The sequence below is a fragment of the Hibiscus syriacus genome, unplaced genomic scaffold, assembly GCF_006381635.1.
Source record: "Hibiscus syriacus cultivar Baekdansim isolate YM2019G1 unplaced genomic scaffold, ASM638163v2 tig00004620_pilon, whole genome shotgun sequence".
Taxonomy (NCBI): Eukaryota; Viridiplantae; Streptophyta; class Magnoliopsida; order Malvales; family Malvaceae; genus Hibiscus; species Hibiscus syriacus.
In genome coordinates, this window is record NW_024062020.1 from 555,955 (window position 1) to 580,700 (window position 24,746).

Below are 24,746 nucleotides of genomic sequence, written 5' to 3' on the forward strand. Positions count from 1 at the left end.
GACAACCAAAAGACAAATACTAAGTTATTTTAGAACTATTTAGCAGTATTGGCAGCAACCGAATGAATTTACTAAGCAATCCAAGTGAAATGGTTAATCTAAGTGAAATTACGAGTAAATCAAGTTAAATGAAAAATCTTAAACTTACCTCGTTGCGTAGAGTATGAACCTCATTCTACAACGATGCTATCATCTCACGTAGAGCCGCTACCTCACCACGTAAAGTAGATACCTCCTCGCGCCATTCACCATTGTCATCGCGTAAAGTACTGACCTCCTCATGCAAGGCATTGACCTCATCACATAACTCCCCTAACTCATCCCGTGGAGGTGGAGAACAGGGAGATAAATGTCGTGGCATCTTTACCGATCGCCTATCATGAGGTGATGGTGGAGAAGAGGCTCGATGATGTGACAGAATAGGTGATGGCTCTCGTTGTAGAGGTGTATAGTGTGGTCGATCAGGTGATGGCTCTCGAAGTGGAGGCTGCTCATCATCCGTGCCATCAAAAAAATGTTTACTAGCTTGCCACCAATCAGTGGCAAGCTCAGCCTCCGTGGGTGTCAGCCTCTGTAATGGAGTATTGGCCTCCTAATAATATAAAAGCTCAAATAAAGTTAAACGTGTACTAGTAATAACTTGTTTATATATGGTAGTATTTGTGTTAACTTACATCATTTATTATCGTATACCGTAGTAACTCTTCCCAAATCAACAGCCGTCGTTTCCTCTTCCAGGAAATATCCCTAGGAATATCATTTGAAGTTTTGAATGCATATGTCTGCATGTCGGGAAAAGCCTCAAATATCCAAATCTACAAACAATATAATACATAAACATTAGTAATTGTTAAAATAATTAATTATAATTTTGGAAACATTATATAGAAATTCTTACCTTAAAGGCCCAAATAAAACCTGACAAGTGTATTTGGAACCATCGCCACGTAAACTTTTGCGGTCATCAAAGGCAGACGACAACTTATTCCAGGTAGCTTTCCATAGATACGAACCCCACGGAAATATGTTCTATGCATTTAGGTCCTCTACCAATAATATTAGGTCCTTAGGAATAGGTTGTTTGCCCTCTCTGCCTAAAAAGTCGGCATGCAAAAGTACTAAAAGACATACTCGGACAACATTGACGTCATCCATCTGAGTAAAACCATCTTTCTTATTAAATAATCTCGTCAAGTCGTCGACGTGTAAATTCGGCTTCTCCATTGACAGCTCAGGAACAACCTGGGATAACCATGATGGGCGGGTAATATGACTAGTGTATCGACCTACATCATTGTGTCCGAAGCATAGACCAGTGATTAAGCAAAACTCCTCCCGCCCAAAACACGTATACGCCGATGGAAAATGAAACCATATCTCTTCATTACCACGTTCTATACTCTCGGGTAGATCGCGTGTCATGGTCTGAAGCCACAAATGGGTCAACATAGCATCTCCACCCGGATGTTGTACTTTCAGCCATGGCCCGAAGTAAGTATCCTTAAACAATTGTCTTTGTACAGGTGAAAGCTTCGACGCAATTGTAGTGACTAGGCTTATTTTATTCCTTAAGGTCAATTGAGCCGAAAAAAAGTTCTACAAAAACAGTAAACATACCAAGTTAGATATACCAAAAACTACACTGTGAAGATATACCAAAAACAATAATAAACATAAAGTGTAGTAGTTTATTCTTCAAACTTAATTTTGCAACACTGTAAATTTCGTATTTGTCTTTGTTTTTTGGTTGAAGTAATGCAATTCATTCAAGTTTCAATTTGCAGAAGAAGAATAGTTTCTGAAACTTAAAATCGCAACACGAAAATGAAAATCGCAACACGAAAATGATTATCGCAACGCGAATTTAACTATCGCAATGAGATAATCGCAACGCGAAATGGCTATCGCAACGCGAATTTTGTCGTTGCGATTTTCATTTCGCGTTGCGATTCTCGTTTTCAAATGGTCATTGTCTAAAATTGAAACTTGAATGAATTGCATTACTTCAACCAAAAGACAAAACAAAGACAAATACTAACTTCACAGGGTTAAAGACTAAACAGTAACAGTATTGGCAGCAATCTATTATTGAAATTACCAGTAAACTTATCATTAATTTCAATATGAAAAACCTAATAATAATGCAAAAATTTCAAAATAAAAATAATTAAAAAAACTAACCCTCGGTGGTTGATTTGGTTGATTTTCCATTTCTGATCGTGAATGATTGTGAGGGTGGCTCTGAGAGATGGAGATAGACGGATTTCGCCGGAGATGGGGACGAATTTCGCCGTAGAGAGTGAGAGATGGAGATGAGACCGAGTTGTGATTTAGGGTTTTAGGTTAAGAGTTGCGATTATGATGTAAATATTCGTATTTGGAATTTGAAAATAAAATACGCGTTGCGATACTAATGGCGTTTTGAAAATCGCATTGCGATTTTATATTATCGCAACGAGCTCGTTGCGATAGTCAAAATCACGTTGCGATCACGTATTATCGCGTTGCGATAGTCAGAATCTCATTGCGATCATGTGTTATCGCGTTGCGATTTACATATTCGCATTGCGATTATCTAAAATCGCAACGCGGATTTCGAAAATTACAATGCAATGGTCAAAATCGCGTTGCGAATCTAGAAACTGAATTGCGATAATGGAGATCGCGTTGCGATTTAAAGATCGCATTGCGATTTAAAGATCGCATTGCGATTTTGTTGGTCATTTTGGCAAATCGTAAAAAAGTTAGTTAAAATCGTATATTATAAGGAATTTTCGGTCACTGAGGTTATTTTCTATTTAATAAATAAATAGTTTCATCAAAATTGGAAGCTCCCTTTTATTATTAATGCTAAAATAAATTAGGTATTTAATTAATCACTTATTTTTTATGTTTCATTTTAATTATTTAATTATTTTTAAAATACGAGTGATTAAAACATAGTTTGCACTATTGTTAAAATGTATAGAGTTTTGATGTACTAGATTTAACAAGACTTTGGAGTCCGAGGCTTTGCTCCTTTACCCAGACATAGAAAGCGCGTGTAGTAAAAGCGTTTGAGCTGAGGATCTGACACCCGAAAGAGAAACAATGCAAACAGCATCCATTGTGAGAGCCGAGTTCTGCTTATCATTCTCTTCTCCTACTTAGATCCTCTAATTCCCATAACTGATTCCCAATCTTTGATATATAATTCTTCTAGGCTCTAGAATATCTCTAGTTTTATTCTACTCTTCTTTCCCTTTATAATTCGGAGGGTAGCTTGCTTATTCAGTGTTCAGAGATTAAACAGATGCTGTTAACTATAGCAAGAAGCTTAAGATAGTGAAAAATGGAGAGATGCAGAAAAACGTGATATCAATCTTGCATTTACAGTAATGAGCAGCAGCTATTTAAAGCTGTTATTGAACTGTTACATGATTAGTTGTAGCAATCCTACAACCGTCTATAAGCCTAACTGAATGCAGTTTAACAGGCTTAACCAATATGGTTTAACATTCACTTTGCTTCTTACAGACTTCCTTCAACTCAAACACACATAGTTTACATCTAAACAGATCAAATTTAACTAAGGGAAGAGGCTTAGTTAAAATGTCTGCTACTTGGCTATTAGTGGGCACATAGTTGATTTGAACTTCACGAGCTGCCACCTTTTCACGCACAAAGTGTAAGTCTAGCTCGATGTGCTTGCTCTTTGCGTGCAGTATGGGGTTTGCTGCCAGCAAGACGCTTAAGATAGTGAAAAATGGAGAGATGCAGAAAAACGTGATATCAATCTTGCATTTACAGTAATGAGCAGCAGCTATTTAAAACTGTGATTGAACTGTTACATGATTAATTGTAACAATCCTACAACCGTCTATCAACCTAACTGAATGCAGTTTAACAGGCTTAACCAATATGGTTTAACAGATGCATAGTTGTCCATTGCGTAGGCCGAATTCTTTTGAGCTTCAGTTACTTTTTAGCAAGGTTAGATTTTAAAGCTTAACATGTTATAACTTTAAATATACTAATACCCATTTATTTTAAAAAGAACACTGTTCTTCAGTGCTTTCACGAATTCTTGTGTTTTTCTTTTATGGATTAAGAAAATGGGTAAATTTTGGTATTTCTTTTACTTCAGTGTTTTTAGATTCTTAGTTTGAGTATCTTTCTGGAATAAGAGGAAAATACATTTCTTTTAAATAATAGTAACACTGGGATTTTACTAAATTTTCGAGAGAGTAGGTTTTAAAACCCCGCCGAAAAGAGATTTCTGATTAAAAAAAAGTATCGTATTTTAGTTGCTTTTTTGGTTCATTTTGACAGCATTTTCTTTTCTGAGTCTGCTTTTCCCTTATCTCATCTTTTTTCCTCGCTTTCCGATTAATTATTGTCAGTTTGGAGTATTTTATTTAAGCTGTTTTTGCAGTTGGCTCATGCGTGTGGCTGAACCATTTTGGATGATGAGTTAATTATTTTGGAAGTTCTTTCATAGTAGTGAGAGTAAATGTCTTTCCGAAGTATAGTTAATGACGTGAGGGATGCTATCGGGAGCTTTTCTAGGCGGCGGAGTTTTGAGGTGAGGTTGCCTGGTCATCATGATAAGCCCGTGGTTATCCAGAATAGCTGCTGGGCGAGCCTTCCGCCTGAGCTGTTGCGCGATATGATCAAGAGATTAGAAGCCACTGAGAGTACTTGGCCTGCTCGCAAGCATGTTGTAGCTTGTGCTTCAGTATGCAGGTCATGGAGGGAGATGTGCAAAGAAATTGTTAGATGTCCGGAGTTCTCTGGGAAAATCACCTTCCCAGTTTCTATGAAGCAGTTTAAATATCTAATTGTTTATGATATTCTCTTTTGCTAACTAGATATCTGTGTAATCGGACTAGGGATTTTATGTTAAGGGTTGAAGTTATAAAATTTTAGGATAGATTATTAATAAAAAAATACAAAGAAAATACTTAGATTATATGAGAATTTGAAATCCCTGTGTAATATCATGTTATAGGCTTGTTGATTGGCTATATCTTTATCTGTGTTATAGATATCTGCACGGATGTGTATTTTTTCTCTACCTTCTAGAGTTGAAATTTTCAATATTATATAATGTAGCGACTGACAAGGTTTTCATTTGTTAATCAATCACATCCAGGGCCAAGGAATGGAATCGTTCAATACTTCATTAAGAGAGACCATTCTAATTTAACTTATCATCTTTTCCTTTGCCTTAGTCCAGGTAATTAACTTTTTCTACCGTCCTTTAAAATTCCTTGGCTTAGTCATGACCTTCATTGCTCCTGTGTTTTATTTGTTTCCTAGTGGCCTCGAGTAACAGAGCTAATCAACTTTTACCACTAATGTTTCTGTGGTTGCAAGTATAAGTAAAATTTAGCTAATAATGTTTGTTATTTAAATTTTAAGTTCTCTTGTTTCTGAAGATGTTAATGACTGTTGAATACCTTGATTTGTGATTACTTTCCCTTTTGTTCCCTTGAGAATGCATTTTCTAATGAAGAAGAATGCGCAATAAAAAAATATGTTTTACTCCTAGCTGTAGGCATGCTTGTCGCTTGGCTATTAGTAATCTTGTAAATCTGCTTTGATTTGATTGAGTAGTTGATCTCCAGCCCAGTAAAATTTCAAAATTTTCGACAATTCTATATGGTAAATGACTACTTATGGTTCTGATAGTCATGATATTTTTATCGGATTTAGTCATTTTATTCAAAAGATAAGACACTGTTGAAAAAACTGATTATTGGCTCAGTTCATACACTGAGTATTTTTGTGTTGGAATTACCCTATATTACTGCACCTCTTGTTTCAAGTATAATTGGCACTGAGTAGACCTTTTGTTGGTATCCTTTGAGACCTGTGGCCTAGCTTTCTTCCACAAATAGAATGTGTGTTGTCATGTTCGAGTTTGAAGTTTATAGCAAGCTCTTGGGGTTATACTTCAACAAACCATGTATACATTGGCTTGGGCTCTAATGTCCTTTTCTGCTGGAATGATTTGAACTGAAACAGCTGTGCCTGTGTGATTTAGATAAGGTGTTGTTGGTCATCTCTGCACCATGGTTGCCTAGATCATAATTACTGATAGTTGTTTTGACTTCTCTTTCTTGGAGGTAAATTATTGCCAGTATTTTATCTTTTCCTATCTAGCTATCGACGTCACAGTCATGCTGTTAATGTGCTTACTGTCAGTGACCCTCATGTCTACGTGGATATATTTATTGTTTTCTGTTTGCTAGTGTATTTGGGCATCTAACCTTAAGCTTTTACCTTATTTTGCAGCTTTGCTTGTTGAAAATGGGAAGTTTCTTCTTTCTGCAAAACGGACTCGTAGAACAACTTGCACAGAGTATGTAATCTCTATGGATGCAGATAACATATCGAGATCTAGTAGCACATACATTGGAAAAGTGAGGTAGATTTCTTGTCCTTCATGTTTCTATTTGTTTATTTAATCAGGCTCTACATGCAAGGTTGCTAAACCGTGAAATATTTTGTATTATACAAGGTTGCTAAACCGTGAAAATTTTAGGAAGGAAATGGTGTAACTTTCTCCTGGAAAGGCTGTATAGTTTGTTGGATGTTGTTGATATTACTTGTTAGGTTAATGCATGCGCAAAGCATGCAACAGCAAACAGAATTTTGATCCATAATTGATGTATTTGTTACTTTTTTGTGAATAAAAGCACCCTTATGTGCATTTTTCTTTTCTTCAGTGCAAATTTTCTAGGTACCAAATTTATAATATATGACAAGCAACCTCCATACAATGCTCAACTTTTGCCACCTGGCCGAAGTCGCAGGTTCTATTTGAAAAAGGTCTCTCCAAAGGTTCCAACCGGTAGCTACAACATTGCTCAGGTCTCATACGAGTTAAATGTGCTAGGTACTAGGGGGACACGCAGGATGCACTGCACTATGCTCTCTATTCCTGCCTCTGCACTTAAGCCAGGCGACATTGTTCCCGGCCAGCCAGAGCTTCTGCTTCGATCCCTTGAAGACTCGTTTCGGAGCATCTCTTTCTCAAAGTCAATGCTCGATAATTCATCTGAATTTAGTAGTGCTAGATTCTCAGATATCATTGGAACCCATGATGAAGAGGTAAAGGAGCGACCATTGGTTCTCTGGAACAAGCCGCCACGATGGCATGAGCAATTACAATGTTGGTGCCTGAACTTCCAAGGACGGGTGACGGTTGCATCAGTCAAGAATTTTCAGTTGATTGCCGCAAATGAAGCAGCAGGCAGTGCCCCAGCACCATCAGAAGCAGCACAGGAGCAGGATAAGATTATTCTCCAATTCGGTAAAGTTGGGAAGGACATGTTTACCATGGATTACAGATATCCCCTCTCTGCATTTCAGGCTTTTGCCATCTGCCTCAGCAGCTTTGACACCAAATTGGCATGTGAATAGATGAACCCCCAACTTTTCATTTCTATTTTTTATTTTCTTCCTTAGTTTCAATCTTTAATGTTTAATTGTATTTTGGGGCTCGGAAATTAACAATTTTTGAGCATCATTCTAATGTATTTTGGTGTCCACTTCTTTGTTAACCTTTTTAACTAAACTATTAATCGACTATTTCATATCAAGTGATTTTACTGAGATCTTTTATGATAATTCTTTCAATTCAGTTTGTTTCATTCATAAAAGCAGATTAGATATTCCTTGTGACATAAATAACATACGCCCACATGCTGTCTCCGTTTGAGCTGTCGCTTCTTAAAGACAACTGCATCAACTAAAGTATGATTAGCATTGTTTTTGAAAAAAAAGACTCTTGATAAGTGTGTTACAAATATTAAGCGTTATATTTAAAGTTTGATTTAAGATTCAAGTGTTTAGTGATGTTGTCCAAAATATTTTTGAAAAGATAAAATATTGATCGTATAGTTAATGTTATAAAATAAATACATATATTTAAATTTAAAATATGTTAACTTGTTTTATAATAAGAATGTAAAAAATAATTTATTTCTACTCATTAATATTTTATTATATATTATTCAATATACGAAATTCTATAAATATGTAACAATTTTATATCGTTAAAGATTTTGTCATAACTCATAATATTTTTAATCAATTCAAATGAATGTTCACTCCTACTACCTGATACTTTTTGTTACAAATAATGGAGACCGAAAAACATATGACAAAGATAAGAAAACACAAGATCAAAAGAGATCTAGTCAGATAATTACCCAACCTAACTAAGATATACATCTACTATTAGGGGAAGCCTATAAGATATACACCAACTTAAGTTAGCGGGAGATTGATGATGATGACGATCGAAAATCTAATTTACTCATATAAGATATACAACAATTAGGAGTTCTCTAAATGTTCATAAACGACGCATCAACTCGGGATGCCTACACTCTGATGATCATCTTAATTGTAAACATATACCCTGTAACATCCCAAATCAGGGTCAGTGACTAAATTGTAAATTTTGAAAGTTTTGTGTTCAATTTAGAAATGAAATTTAAAAGTCTTGGGATTTAAGTAAAGAATTTTAATATTGGATTAAATAGCAAAGATGGATGAACTAAAGGGGCAAAATGGTCTTTTCATGGGAAAGATTTTTATCTTTCTTTTTGAGTATTATAAACGTGGGAAATATGAGAGAGTTCCAGACTTCTCTTCTTCATTCTCTTCTTTTCCACCGTGAAGCCATAAGCAAAGATTCTGAGCATAAGGCAATTCTGGAACATTTGGCAAGTAAGATCGATCAGGGGAAAGATTAGAGATCGAGATTGACTAATGAGACCAGGTGAGTGCATACTCAATAGTATATGGTGTGTGATGGGAATAAGACTTGCGATGAGTCTATTTCCTGAAGTGTTACATATGAATTCATGATTAAAGGCATGAGTTGAATATGAGTGTATGTATGTTTGATTATCTGAATTGATATGTTTTGTATGTGCCATGTGGTTTATGTGAAAACACGATTAAGTGTTAATGAGAGAATATAAAATAAGTTATGAAATTATAGGAATATAGAAGATAAGTCAAGAGATGTAGGGAAATGGAAAATAGATGTTTATAAAGAGTCATAGGAGAACAAATATAAGTAATATGATAATGAAATATAAGACTATGTGAATACATGGTTATGAGATAAAATATGCAATAATAGGAAAATATGATGAAAGTGAGTTCACGAGAAGTGATATGAACTAGGTAAACATAGGTAACAGTATATGCATAATGGAAACATGAGTTGGACAAGTACATAGTGGTATGATTTATTATGAGAATTAGTATAATAGAGCTTTTTGATTTAATGAGAGTAAGGGAACTAAATAAGATTGAATTATAGAATGAAATGGAAATAGTATATCAATTAGGAAACTTGAATATAAAGGGACGATACGAATATGCAAGATAAGTTATATGCTCAATATCTATGGAGCGATATGAAAAGATTATAATGAATATATGAAATTGAATTAAGTAAAGAGATTAAATTAGTACCTAAATAAAAATACTATTAAATGATATATGTTTAGAAATACGATATAATTTATATAATCTAAAGGAATACAAAGAAATGGAGCATAAGGTAGATGATATGATATCAGTTATTATATACCTATATGATATATGTCATCAGGTAATATGAAAGGACTCTGAAAATTGGTATAAGCTATGACAAAGTGTTCTAGGTGTTTCTATGTGTTATATGAAGCATATATGATCATATGTGAACAAGATATGATATGTATGTTTATATGAATATCTGAGAAATGATCTAAGCTATATGATATGATATATGTGATTATATGCACTTTGGGATATATGTTATATGATATGGATCTATATAACTACGTGAGAAAGTATATAAGCTATGTGACATGTAAATGTGACTCATATGAAAATGTTCTATGAGTAATTGAACTATGTGTTATGTGAAATGATAAGTATAAAAGAAAATACCCATGTTATGTGTCTTGAGAGCTAAGAGTATAGTTGGCATGCCAAGAGTCGAGGGTCTACGCGGTCCTTCGGGATATATATGTATTCTTTGGAACATGTGTGAAGTCTGGTGAGACACATACTTGATCTTTGGCATATGTATATGATTCTTAAGGAATGATATGTGGTCCTTCGGGACATATATGTATTCTTTGGAACATGTGTGAAGTCTGGTGAGACACATACTTGATCCCTAGTATATGTATATGATTCTTAAGGAATGATATGTGGTCCTTATGGACATTATTATATGCCACTACGGTGCAATTCTACACGGCACTCCGGTGCAATTCTACGTGGCACTTCGGTGCAATTATACGAGCTGTGGTGACAGCATAGTGCACAACCTCTATAGACTCACATATTTATAGTTCTCACATGTGTACATGGGCTTTGAAAAGAGAACATAATTTGATATAATGATATGTGTATTTCTCGTGACATGGTAGAAGTGCATATATGTCTTGGTGATATGAGAACAATGTATGTGATATATGTATATGATGTGTGATATGATGTGTGCATGATATGATATATGTGTGATAGGGGTTATGGTATCTGTTACATAATATACATGAATATATGTTGATGTATATGTAAATGAGTTGTATAATTTGATAGCATAAAACAGTCATGCATGATTAGTGGGTATGAATTCCATTAGATGTGTTTTCTTTATGCCTCACTAAGTCATCGACTTAGCATGTGAGTGTTTCACACGCAGGTTACAGAAAGTGAATATGGAAGCTGTGAGGAGCAATACAGGTCAGCATCTCCCTTACAAGATTTCAGATCAGAAAATAGATGAGTTAAATGATTTTTGTTATTTTGAATATAGTTGGCATGTACTAATTGATTGAGTTAAATATGCTCTGATCAATTTTGGTTATTGTGGTCAAATTATGTAACTAAATTGCTTTTACTTTAAGGAAAGTTTTAAATTTTCTTTGAATTTTGTCAAGAGTCAAAGTTTGAAAAGTCAATGTGACACCTCGGACTCGTATCCGGGTCGGGTACGGGTTGGGGGTGTTACATACCCATCACTAAATCTAATATAGATTACTAAAATCCATTAATTAAAGATGAATCAACCACCACTAATTTTCAAACTCTTCTTGCACTAGTACTTTAGTTTGGATTAAGTAGTTTAGTTATAGATGAATCAACCAGCCTCTATTACTTCTTTAGTTCGATTACTAGTAATTAGATTAGAGTAGTAAAACTGCTACGCTTTTCTTTTCTTCATAAGCTCTAACTTCCTTTTCTCCTCTTTTGTGCATGTGTTTAATCTTATAAATTCCTTCCTTAGCCAAGGAATTAGTAACTGCCAAGTGAATTTGGCCTTCAAAGTTGGCCATGGAAACTGGCGTAGGGCACCAGCTGAAGCTCTACTTTGACAAATAAACAATGATTGCCTGTCACTCCTTTGAACTCTTTGTGTTATTGTTGTCGCTTGTTTCGCTGAATTTGTGTTTGTGTCTTTGACGTATATCGTTCGTGTATTATCCTCCATCTATAAATACCGAATTATTTATGTTGTTTTAGATCATCCTTTAACAAGCTTTTCAAAAAATAAATAAAAATTCCTTTCACTTTTTCGAAGATTTTTCCTTACCACTTGGTTATTTCGAGGGAGAGCAATACCATCCTTTATCTACTCTAGACTTTGATGTATGCCTATACGGGTTTTAAAGAGATTGTGTTAATCTTGAAGGACATCATCTAGTGCAACGATTACACTAATCGAGATGAAATTTATTTCTGACATTAGTTCACCCCAACATAATTTACAAAAGAAATTTCTTTATAATTTTTATTTAATTGTCCTGTCGATGCTAAAGTTTTCATTTTGTAGTAATACTGCCAACACCTATCTTTCACTTATGGGAAGATTGGTCTTTCCATTAGGGCTTCCTTAATCGGACGTTATGGTAGAGTCATGGATGGTTTAGTTGTAAGTGTTAGGCATTTAGAAGCAAAAAAAATAATTGAAGCAATATCAATATAGAAAAGATCACATACAAGAGATGAGATTTAACGCGGTTCAATCTTACATACCTCCATGGATGATAAAAATAATAATTCATTTTAAATGTAGAGATTTACATAATAAAACATGTATCTTTCAATCTGACATCTATATCAAAATCTGGAATATATCAAATAAGTATTTACTTATTAAATAAACTTAAATACCAAATAACTTTTTACCACTAGAATTGTTCTAAACTCTAAACTTTTAATTCAATTATCAATTATAATATGGGTGAAATATAACAATAAGTTACCTCATCATCAGCCAAATCTTGTTTGTGAGCCAGTTTCAAGTTGAAACTGTGTTCTAATTTCTACCATTGATATTGGTAATTTATAATTGGAATTTTCCATTTTTATTGTCAATTAAATATCGTTGTGCAGTTGAGTTGTCAAATCATAAGAATTTACAAGCCAAACTGATGAATTGAATTTAAAGGAGATCGGAGCATTGATTGTTGCAGGGTGAAATTTCAGTGCTACATATGGGGCAAATCTTCTTAACTCGAAGCCATTTTGATATACAATCTGAATGGTATGGCTGTTCACAATTTCCAAGAGTCACGACACCTTCGTCTTCTTCGTATTCAACTTGACAAATTACACACATATCGATTCCGGTTTTGCACTCAACAGATCGAAACTTACATTGAATCAAGCACGACGAAATTTCCTTCGGAGATAACCCTCTCTTCTCCACTCCTATAATCTCTCCCAAAGCAATCAACTCTTCGTACGATAAATCATCCACATCTATCTCATCTTCTTCGAAATCATTGTCATCCTCCATATCTTCGGTGTCGTTGCTATCTTGTCCTTCAAGAAACTCTAAACCACCTCCGACTTCGAGGCCTTCAAAATATTCATAATCGTTAACGTCGCCTTCTTCATAAGACGCCTCACTATCATCACTTTCGATCATTGAAAAAAACTCTTTCTTGCTCTTGCAATGACATCGCCATGGTGGAATCGGAGTTGACTTGTTCGAGTTGGGTGAAGGACACTCTCTTTGATGATTGTTTTGTATCTTCGTTTTCCATCGAAAGACGAATACAAATCTTAATTTCAAACGAAGTTGAAATGGAGATCCCATCCACATGAATATATATAATTTGAGCTAATTCTTAGGTTTTCTTTAGGTAAAGGCAACCTCCATACGAAGCGATGGAAGTCCAAATATGTAATGTTCTTTGATTCTTCATGTACCTTGAATGTAGCCTAAAATTTAGCTTTCTTTGAAGGGGGCAGCTTTATTTTATGCAATGTAATAGCATAGCATATCTAATAAGCCACCCAAATTTATTATTATCATTATTATTTATTATTTTTTTCATGATTTTTGGTTCATTATGGGATCTTAACCATCCGGGACGGACACATAATTTTATGTTGGAGACGAACCTTTAACATTTTAGGAAGGTGAGATTTATAAAATTCTAGGGGACTAAATCAAATTTTTAATAGAAAATACATAAAAAAATATAAAATATATGATACTTTTAAACTTTCAGTGGGCAACTGTCTCATCTGTCCCTTGATTATCCATGTATACTATATCACCAAAATTTTATGTAATGGATTAAAAATGATTTTATTAGTTATATATAAGTTATTGATTTTAAGATTATAATTTTTTTTTGTGAAATAAAGACATAAACATTCTAGCTATTAACTCCTAAACATTCTTTATAAGTATCGACTTTATAGTCACCGGGAGTATTGAGAAATTTTGATCCAAAAATCATCGATGTGGACTATATTCGTCATAAAATCGACTACTCTATTAAAATTTTAAAATTTTATGCAATTAACTCTGAATAATTTAAGATTATAAAATTTTAAAATTAAATTATTAATTAAAATATATAAAAAATAAACTATAAAATATTAAAAAAATTAAAGACAGGACCGCAACTCAAACACCTCTGCCCATCCTTTGATCTATCTCCTAGTCAGCGTAAGAAATACAAAGAAAAACTAAATTTGAGCAAAATTTAATCTAAAGATGTTTCCAACAAAGCCATCGCAAAGCAGCTACGATGGCATAGTACACCAAGTGATATCAATGATGCTCCAAAACCGACCCTTTGATGCTCATCTCGCTTCTTCAACAATCTCAAATCCATGGACAACTGATTCAGTTTCAGACATTTTAAGATCCATTCCCAACTTCTTTTTTAAATTGCCTCGTTCAATTGGCCGCCAAAAGGGTTTTCGCCACCGTGCTCCTTCAAAAAGAAACCTTAAACAAGAGAAATCCAAGATTTCCCACAATGTTATTGTCGTCGGCCCTGCTGCTTATAGAAATCCCCAAAAGGTTGCTTTAGGATAAGATAAAGCAATTGAATTCTATTTCTGGGTAGAAAAGTTTTTGGAGTTTGCCCATAATGAGAAAACTTGTAAAGAAATGGCCTTTGTTTTAGCTAAAGGTAAAAACTTGAACGGTCTTTGGCGTTTTCTGAAGGAAATGTCTAGAAGTGGAAATGGGAGGCTTGTTACTACTTCTTCCGTCACCTGTTTGATTAAATTCCTAGGAGATGAAGGGTTAGTTAATGAAGCATTAGCTTGCTTTTATAGAATGAAGCTGTTTCATTGCAAACCTGATGTTGCATATAATATGATTATTCATGCTCTTTGTAGAGTGGGGAATTTTAATAAAGCAAGGTTTTTGTTGGAACAAATGGAGTTACCAGGTTTTAGATGTCTACCAGATGTCTATAGTTACTTACACAATTTTGAAAAGTTATTGTAAATTCAGTATACAAACTGGATGTCGGAAAGGAGGTTTTATGAGGCGAATCACTTGTTTCGTGAAATGTTGTTTAAGGGTTTCGTTCCAGATGTTGTGACTTACAATTGTTTAATTGATGGTTGTTTTAAGACGAATTGAATTGAAAGGGCGTTGAAACTTTTTGAAGATGTGAATAAAAGAAACTGTGTTCCAAACAGGATCACCTAGAATTCTTTTATTAGGTACTACTGTGTTGTTAATCAGATTGATAAAGGTATTGAGATGATGCAGAGGATGCGACGGATGAATCATGGGATAGCAACAAATAGTTTGTATACTCCGATTATACATGCTCTGTGTGAAGGGTGTTGGAGGCCAAGGATTTTCTTTTCGAGTTGGTTGCAGGGGGATCTATCCCAAGAGAGTATACATATAAGTTAGTTTGTGATGCACTCAATTCAGCAGGAGCAACCAATTTGATTGATGATGAGCTGCATAAAAGAATAAGAGATGGTATCGAAAGTCGATGTAGACAGGTGATGAAGTGAAACATGTAAAGAGTTGCATACGGACAACAAGGACTGTGGAGGAAGTTTAGTTTTCAAGAAAAAGCTGATTATGCTCAACCGTGTAAAGTACAGCAGACAAGGAGAAGTCAGAAGAGTATAGTCGACTGACGGGGCACGCTTGTGGTAAGTATTACTTAGTAAATTGAACTTTACTTCTGAATGCTTTTATTCCAAATTATAATCACTTGCTGACTTATAGTTCTAAACTCTCCTGCGTTTCGATTTTTCATACCAATTTCTATTGAATTCTCCTACTTCCAACTTATCCATCTAGTTTATGGTCTTGTATACAACAAAAATATTTGTTTACATGAATTTCAACGATTCAGTTTTTCTAGTAACTTTATAGATAAAGCATTTCTTTCTATGAAAAGAAACTGATACGGAAGTTCTCCTTGAGAGATTAACACATTTGGCATATTTGTTGGGCCCTTTTTTTCCTTGAGGGTTGTGACTTGTGACATTATATTTCATAGTCATTCTCTGCTTCATCTGCATATCTAATAAAAACTGAAGGGACTAATCCAGAAGTGACCCTGGAGGCCACTGCGGTGGCGGAATGGCTGAAGTGGTGCTAATCCAGAAGTGACCATTACTGCAGGTGTTAATGGTGGCATGATTACTGGTTGAGCTTGTAGGGCAGAGGTGACAGCCGCGAAGGCGGCTGTAGTGGTGCCAGAGGAGGTGATTGTTTCGGACGCCATGGTGTTTACCTTCGGTGTCTCAGAAAAATGGAGGAAAAAGAATAAAAGTTATGCTGATAGAAAGGTGAAAATGTTTCCTTTTCTTCCTTTTCACCCCTAGCATTTTGATTATGAATTTTATGTAAGTTGAAATCTTTTTTTTGTAGAATAGGTGAAACTAGCAAAGATTCTGATAACTATGGGGCAGTAAAATTAAGAATTGATGTAGAATTGAATTGGGTCACTAGTGATTATCTATCTGTATGTAAACTCTACTTTCTTGATGTTCACTTTCACATCCTACTTCCTCCAGAAAATCAATCAAATTTTCAGACACAGCTTGATCCATATCTTTATTTATCTCTGGGTTTACCTTTGGTGACATTATTTATGGAATGTTTTCTTTATGTGTTAGTTCTTGGTGTGATTGCAGAAATTAATTCTTGTTTATGTTTTTACTTTGTAATTGTAATATTATTGTAAGTGAATACAACAAAGTTTAAAGTTAGATTTCATAATTGTTAAAAGTTATATGTAAAAACTCACAAAAAAGAACATATGTTCTTAGAGAGATTAATATGCTTGAATTCAAAATCGAGGGATTTAAAAAGTGTTTAAACCAGAATGTATAAGTCAACTAATAACAACTTTATAGTTTTAGATCAAAATGTTAACTTTTTTAGACATACAAAAACTAAAGTAATTTTTCATAATAGAAGAAATAAAATCAACTTCTAGATATGATACCGAAATATATAATAGACTTTAACCATTAAATATGATATATAGAGCATTTGTTAGATATGATATGAAATATGAATTCCTAAAGGTTTACTCTTTTATTTATTACCTCAAATCCATGGTTGACACCTTTAGTAAAATGAATAAAAATTTCGTTTAAAGTTTTAGCCATGGATTTGAGGTTATAAGTTAAAGAGTACGCCTTTATAATCCTTCTTAAATGGCACAACATTAGCTAAATCTGCTGTCATAATTCTTTGCAATCTTCAGCTACTTTGGGTGGTTCTAATTGGATTAGTCTTTGATCTGATCATAATCCAGTCTCTTGCTGCAAGTCTTGGAGTCAGCACTGGTGACTATGCATCTTTCATACTAACAACAATCAAATTTCCATTTCGGACATTTTTTATTGAGCAATTTCTTTCAGGCAAACACTTCTCAGAATTGTGCAAGGCCGAGTACCACCACTGGTGAAATATTGCTTATGGTTACTCGCAGAGGTTGCTGTCATAGCTGCTGATATACCTGAAGGTTTCTTTTTATTTAAGTCATCATTTGCAACATACAAAAATCAACCACAATTGTTTTATTCATTAAAGATAACCGAAAACAAGAAATGATTCACAGGGTTTATGTGGCTCTGGTGTTGTTAAAGGCATGATAGTTCTTAAGTTTGCCGGCGAAGGAGCCGCCGCCGACACCGTTGCTCTCTTGGGTGCCCTTGTTATGTCGTAAGAATAACGTATCTCTTTATGTTCAACAACTTCTTCATTTAATAAAGGCTTAAATACAGTTGTCGTTACTTCTAACTCTAACAAATGCTGTGAAACACGGGCACAATTTCTTCCTTCACTCAGCTCTGGTGCTCTCAAGAAAAATACCCAACTCTGTTGGAGGCATTAATGTGAGCAAAAATAACCAATTTATTTATCATATGGCATATATTAAAATTCAGTATGATGTATGTGTAATGCAATAGGTCTAGTATGTCCACATATGCTAAGCCAAGGTGGTTGTCATTCCTCTGTTAGGATGCTTGTATATTTTTCCTGATAGAGAGCGGCTTCGCCTTGTATGTAGCTTTTTTTTATCAACATCATGGTAGGTTCTGCGTCCGGGACCGTCTGTACGGCTAATAACCTTTCCGGGAATAATCGAAATCGTCGCAATAATCTTTATCTCAACTCTGCTTCTTTTCTTCTCCAGATCCAAAAATAACAATTAACACACCCAAATTTTTCCTTGGTACAAAAAAATGAAATTAAGAATCTTTGTTTTTGTTTCTTTTCATTATAGAATGTGTTGAGAAAATTTACCAAAACTCTATATGGCGTTGCACTTTTAGCATCAGGGCAAAGGTCAACCATTACAGGCATTTATGTAGGACAATCTACACTTTTAGCATCAGGGCAAAGGTCAACCATTACAGGCATTTATGTAGGACAATCTATCATACAGGTTTGGCTGATTAAGTCCTTTAAAATACGGTATTAATTAGTCATGAATCTAATATTGACTATTAATTTTATTACATGCTGTTCCTTTCAGGGTTTCTTGAATCTTACGATAAAAAATGGTTGAGGAATTTAATGACTAGGTGTATTGCCATTACACCTAGTTTTATTGTGTCCATCATTGGTGGATTTTTAGGTGCCGGACATTTGATCATCATTGTATGTAGGATTGTAAATGACACGAAACATATCGCAAGTTGCTCCAATTTAACTCGACCAATACTAGATTCAAATGGACTTAATCCGAATTTAAATTTGATTCAAGTTTTTAACAAATCAAAACAAACTACTTCAAACCTAATTCTCTTGAATTGTTTTTACGCCAATATCCTTGGTATTAAGCTAAGTGACAGCTATGTGACGAAATCTCTCCAGTCATGTGATCGATTGAGTTGTTACAAAACAGAGTTATTAAAGGGGTCAAAGGCGGAATATTGAATGGATTGTTGTGGCCATGACTCAAAATATATAATTCTTTATTAATCTCTCATAAATTTAGATATTTTAAAGAGCCTTCCAACAAATAACGATAATTCTTTTCTTTAACCACTAATATATAATCTATTAGTCGATTATTTCGAATCGGATATAGAGATCTTTTATGGGGATGACCCTCTCAACTCAGTTTATACTATTCGTAAATACAAGAATTCAAACACCTAACCTTGTTTAAGGAATCCAATGTTTCATTCTATTAAACCAACTTATTGTTAGTAAATAATTTTGATTTCTACCGCTGCATAGAGTGATTCTCCAGGACCGACACTCACAATATGACAACCACACCAGACGATGGTTGGGGCCAAGTTAAATCCAATGGTCAACCGAATACCAATCCGTCACCCTTCATATATCTAGCATAGCACACAATCATATAAGGTGTAAAAAAGGAAGTGCACAAGAGTGCAAATGTTTGATCCTTACATATAGCTTGGGTGATGAAGGGAAAGTATTGAAGTATCGGCGGGACTAAAGGTATGACTGTGGAACTGATGGGTTCAGGCGTCTATTTGATTTTTCTTTCTTTAAAGTTCATTTGTTGTTGAATCACACACTGTTTTATTTGACTTATTTCATTAATCTATTGTGTAGAATGATGAAAAGAATCTAAAAACTCTATTGAAATGGGGGCAATCTTAGCATCCAATACCAAACCTGACTACCTGAGGACTGCAATCCTTAGGGGTTGAATTGATTGAATCAAAACTCATGATCAACCAATTAAAAATTGATAAAAACCGAATGAATCAATAGTCTAAAGCCTCACTTATTTGGGTCCAGGACAATGCTACTGAGCTAAGAAGATTCGATAATTTGGGGCTCCACCAACTTGTCATGAATTGGTAAGATATGTGAGAAACCTGTTACAAACAGTAGGATCAGATAATCCTTACCTGTTTCATGCCCTTCATTAGAATGTAAAAATAACTTCAATAGCTCAAATGGAGAACAATCTTATTAGTGTCTCACCATTATGATACTGACAAATTGATAACAAAGGAATTCCCTTAAAATGTTGAAAATTAAACGCAAAACCCACCTTAAAAGTGGGAATATGATAGGATAGAGCAACCGTCCCGGTCACCTTCATGATTTTTTTTCCCACTAAATCCAATAAGCTTTGTTGTTTTGATATGATGCAGCATGCAAACAGGAGTGCCTCCTTCGGCATTAGATTAGAGATCAGATAAAAAGAGATTCAACATAAATATTTCCCACGTTAAATGACAGAGATTCAAAAAGATGGTCCATCAATGACTATCAGGCATAATACAAAGTTTGAAAAGCATGTTTGTTGCAATATGTGCCATTTTACAGTCCAAAAGTGTTGAATCTCTCATCTTCAAAAACATCTGGCGTCCTACGCCGGGCTTTCTGGCTAAGTTTCAAAAGAGAATTCTTGTGGCATGTTATGCAAAGCTCGCATTGTGTTGCTGGCCACATCCAGCAGCTGCAAGTACTCATCCGCACAATCAACCAGACACTGCACACCAATGAACTGATTCATACAAATTCAGTCTCCTCTATAAACCCCCGGTAGGGGGAAAAATTCCCACTCTTGGCTGATGTAAAGAAACAATGGAGCAGGTCGGAAGAAAATAATTGAAAGGCCCAACTTCGGATGTACCAGTAAATATGCTGTTGGTCATGTTTAATAGGCCAATTTCCAATAACTTCAAAATAAAGAAAGATATAGGTCGATAGGATTTCCTTCAAGACAGCACAGTTACACCAATGCAGACAAATTTTAACAGTCTAGGCCCCTGTTATATCTCAGCTTTCGTTACCAGCTTATGTTAATCAACCAAAGAATAGGTATGATTTTTATGGGGGAAAAAAAGAATCAATTTAGTCAATATCATTTCTATTCTAAAAGTACCAAAACTAAGAAATTAGCAGTAGATAACCAACAGAACTAAGTTTATGTGGCCAAAGTAACCTTATCTGCTTCAGCCAAACTCTTGCAAATTCTAGCTTTCTGTTCATCTGGTACATCATCTGCCTCAACAACCACATTAAATAACTGGAAGAAGCATTATGTTAGTATCAAATACATCTAGAAATTGAAAATGACAACTAATCATGGATGAAAAATAAAGAAATTAGACCTGAGATATCATCTGAGAAACTGGATAACCTTCTGCAATTACATTAAGGACTTCCTTGTTTGCCGAATCAAAGTTACCGCTTTTGCATGCAGCATAAAGTGCCTCCACAACTTCTCGAGGTATAACCTGATACAGTGCAATTTTAGTGTCAAGGCATACCAAAGTCAATTAAATAGTACAATTAAAAAAAAGGTATGTAGTTTGAGATTCTCATTTTGATTTTCTTCATAAAAGAACATTTCACAAATTCAAGAGAAAATGCCATATTAAATGACAGCTTTCTTAGTTTTCTCATCCATAAAGGCAGCAAACAGAAAATCAAAAGGTATATAAATTAAATTTTGAATTCAGAGTTCAGACTGAAGTCTGAACATCTTCTAGTAACTATAAAAAAAGCCTATTCGAGAGTAAATTTCCCTTGCTCATCTTTTGCAGCAGCTTATACACCCAATTCAAGCATCAAGACTCCTTTGTTCTACATAGCAGTTATCCAAAAACTATCTTGGGTAAAAGAAGATGGGTTGAAAATAAATCAAAGAGAATCCTAATATCAATCAAAGCAAATTTTTAGAGCAAACTAACTAGCATTGGGAAACTTTAGTGTCAAATGAATCATACAAATACAACTTACCCCAGACACACTAATTAGGTCGTTGGAAGAAATCTATGATCCAAATAATCGTGCAGCTCCCTGAAGTAATCCATAACACAAAATTAAGCATATTGAAAAGCATGAAAAAAGCCAGTTGGCCAGCAAGACAGATAATAGACACAGGGAGCATGTCCTAGTAGGAATGGAGCACAGTAAAACCATTATTTTAATAGTGCTGGAATGCAGTTACAAATCATTATTTCGACCAACAATTACAATTTCATAACAGGGATTATAGTTAAAGCCCTTCATGTGGAAAGTGCTATTTACAAAGCGAAACAAACTAGGCAGTAAGCAGAAAACACAATTGGGTCAAGTTGCAACAAGTATGCAATCAAATTGTCAAAAACAAAAACTATAGTAGAAGAGCATGGATAATCCACAGCATCATAATTTCATAAATTTTGGGAATGCATTGCATTCCATTACTTACCTGCAAGTATGTAATAGCCCGACGAAGATCACCTTGTGAAATGGAACTTAATGTTGAAAGTGCTTACAGTGAAACATCAAATGTTTACGAAAGAAGCCATTTAATCAAAAATCACTCGTACAACAGGATTAAGACACCAGGTTCACACCTCTGAATCTAAATTGAGGCCATCTTGATCACAAATGTGCAATATACGACTGCTCAAGATTTCTTCTGAAAGTGGCTTGAATCTGAACTTCGCACATCTTGAAGCAAGTGGCTCTATGATCCTATGAAATTCGATAACATAATGCCTAATAGTTACCCTCCGATTCTCAAATTTCCATAGTGATTTACAAGTCAATCGCAACATTATAGTGCTAAAAGTTTACCACACTGAACTTGTGGTCAAAAGGGTAAAAGAAAATTGTGGAAAAAGAAATAGAAGAAATATACCTGCTTATGTAGTTGCATATAAAAAAGAATCGTGTAACTTTTGAGTAAGTTTCCATGGTACGTCTCAAAGCATTCTGCAGTCAAGTTTATGTGTCTACATGAATTGTAAAGTGCGACAATGGCTACCCAAAAAGAAAAAGAAACATGCCTGAGCATCTTCAGTCATTGAATCTGCTTCATCAAGAATAATTATTTTGAACGGTGGGCAAGGATAACCCCTAGGGAAATACAAAGGAAGAATGAGAAAATTGGTACACTTAAACAAGACCAACGAACAACTGTAAACCGAATTTGAAATCTTATTTATCGGAAAGTACGAGAGCATACCCCGCACACTGGCCAGACCCTATAGCAACAGCAGCAAAATCTTTGATCTTTGTGCGAACAACATTAATCCCACGGTCGTCACTTGCATTTAGCTCCAACACCCTAGATTTGTAGAGTTCAGGTCTGCAAAATTTGGGTTTCAGTTGAATTCAGATAAACTGAAGTAGAAAACCCCATATACGTGTAAAGTTGTAAAATGAAAGGAACATTATAAACTCTACAATCAGAACTCTGAACTCTAGTGAAGCATTACAGTGATTGCAGAAGCCTAAAAGTTCACCAAAGAGTTAACCTTCAATTTGAGACACTTCAAATCTAATTGCAAACGTGGCCATCTCAAAATTTCCACACACAAAAAGTTAATAAATGACCAATCGAAAATGAAGGATTTAGGTCAAAGTTTCACTTCCATAAAACAACAATATGTCAAAAATTCAAAAATAAAGAGTACCCAAATAGCTGGTGGGCGATGGCGAGAGCGGTAGTGGTTTTTCCAGTTCCAGGAGGACCGTAAAAGAGCATATGCGGGCACTACATAAAAAATAGTGTTGAATTAGGGTTTCTGCATAATTTAAAACAAAAAGAGAGAAAATTAAAAAAAAAAAAAGAAGATAAAATTACATTGGCGGTCTCGAGGGTGTTGGTGAGAACTCGAACAACCTCGTCTTGATGCGCCACGTCTTTCACTTGCTTTGGCCGACTGAGACGAAACAAAAATGTCTACCAAATTATACTACAATAAAAAAAACAAAGAGAAAAGAAAGAGTGATTAAGATATAGTACTATTTTTCAACCCAAGGTTGGAAGCTCTGCAACACTGGCGCCATTTCCCTCTTGCTTGCTCCTCCTCACCTTAATTGTGACTTAATTTTTTCTTCTGTTTTTGTTTTATTTTTCAGATTCTTTTATTTTCCTGGTTTTCTTTTCCCGCTTCTTTGGTTTTTGTTTGCGTGTAGGGCTAGCTGTCGTTTGGAAATCACACAAATATAACATGTTTTCGATTAGGGTAAAGTTAAATATACTTATTAAACTATTTTGAACTAATATTTTTAAGTACTAAATAAAAATTATAAAATAATAAGAGTATTGATTTAATTTGTTTTAGTAGGTCATGAAGGCAAAGCCTTTACAATTTATGAGGTACCTTTATTGGAGTCCATTAGTATTCTGTTAGAAAATATCCTGGAGAGAGGCTGGAGCAGAGTTCAACAAGGAACTTGGTGTTTGTTGTAGAGAAAACTTGGCGAGTACATCAACGGCTGAACTAACCACACGGCGGATGAGCATATAGTCCACAACCTATGCATGATCTTGGAGAGAAGCGATAGCTCTAATAAGAGTTAAGGGACATGAACGTGTGCTTGTAGAAAAAATCATGTGATAGACGTCGCAGTTATTCATTTGACATTGAACTTTTTTTAAATCCTGAGATCATGCAAATTTTAAACTTTCAAACAATCCCCAAAGCTCCGACAGTCATGTTCCCGAGTGGCTTCGAAAAATCCTCTCAGTCAATTTTCTAAGAAATCTCGTACGATGCTGTCTGCTGAGTTAAGAGAGGATGAGGTGAAGACTATCTTGTTCGAGTTAAGAGCAACCCAACTAGATAGTGGAGCGTGCCAATAAGTTTCAATGGTATCGGAAAATGGTGCATTGACATGGGTAATGTGAGGGTGTTCGAACATACTCGCCCAATGAATACTCAAGTGTAAGAGATTACTTCTAGTCATGTTAATGAGGAAAACAATTTGATCCAAGGAACATTCGTACCTTGGAAGAGGCAAGGGGTACACATGTTAGCGAGCAACCATTCTGTGAGTGAGAGTCCAAAGAAGTCCCTAATCTAACTTCTTTGAATAATCAACTCTCATAAGAGCAAAGTGTATGGATAATCACGAAAAATATAGAGATAGATTCCTCCATTGATCTACGTGCAAGACATGATGCATCATCCGTCAGGTGTCGAAGGTAGCAGGCGGAGTTGGAGAGGATCTCTCAAGGACAGTCATATGAAGCATCTTATACAATCTGATT

General features: G+C 34.9%; 1 protein-coding gene, 1 long non-coding RNA gene and 3 pseudogenes across 2 annotated transcripts; 3 read left to right on the forward strand and 2 right to left on the reverse strand.

Annotated features, from left to right (window-relative positions):
• Window positions 1-4,430: 4,430 nt before the first annotated feature.
• On the forward strand, window positions 4,431-7,414 carry LOC120195851 (tubby-like F-box protein 8). The gene is made up of 4 exons (XM_039197794.1): window positions 4,431-4,807; window positions 5,131-5,218; window positions 6,280-6,414; window positions 6,716-7,414. Exons 1-4 carry the CDS (start codon window positions 4,493-4,495, stop codon window positions 7,408-7,410), a joined length of 1,233 nt encoding a protein of 410 aa, XP_039053725.1. The 5' UTR covers window positions 4,431-4,492; the 3' UTR covers window positions 7,411-7,414.
• Window positions 7,415-12,451: 5,037 nt separating this feature from the next.
• Window positions 12,452-13,108, reverse strand: LOC120195270 (annotated as a pseudogene).
• A 915-nt stretch (window positions 13,109-14,023) lies between these two features.
• On the forward strand, window positions 14,024-15,428 carry LOC120195872 (annotated as a pseudogene).
• A 1,481-nt stretch (window positions 15,429-16,909) lies between these two features.
• LOC120195889 lies at window positions 16,910-17,307 on the forward strand. Its single transcript, XR_005523123.1, has 2 exons — window positions 16,910-17,094; window positions 17,170-17,307. It is a non-coding gene; the product is annotated as an uncharacterized LOC120195889 (long non-coding RNA).
• A 2,651-nt stretch (window positions 17,308-19,958) lies between these two features.
• On the reverse strand, window positions 19,959-23,621 carry LOC120195881 (annotated as a pseudogene).
• Window positions 23,622-24,746: the final 1,125 nt, after the last annotated feature.

Excerpts from the sequence above, each read along its gene's own strand:
- LOC120195851 (XM_039197794.1), top strand. The coding sequence starts at position 4,493 with ATGTCTTTCCGAAGTATAGTTAATGACGTGAGGGATGCTATCGGGAGC. Across the intron at positions 4,808-5,130 it reads TCCCAGTTTCTATGAAGCAG|CCAGGGCCAAGGAATGGAAT; the intron begins TTTAAATATCTA and ends AATCAATCACAT. Across the intron at positions 6,415-6,715 it reads ATACATTGGAAAAGTGAGGT|CAAATTTTCTAGGTACCAAA; the intron begins AGATTTCTTGTC and ends TTTTCTTCAGTG.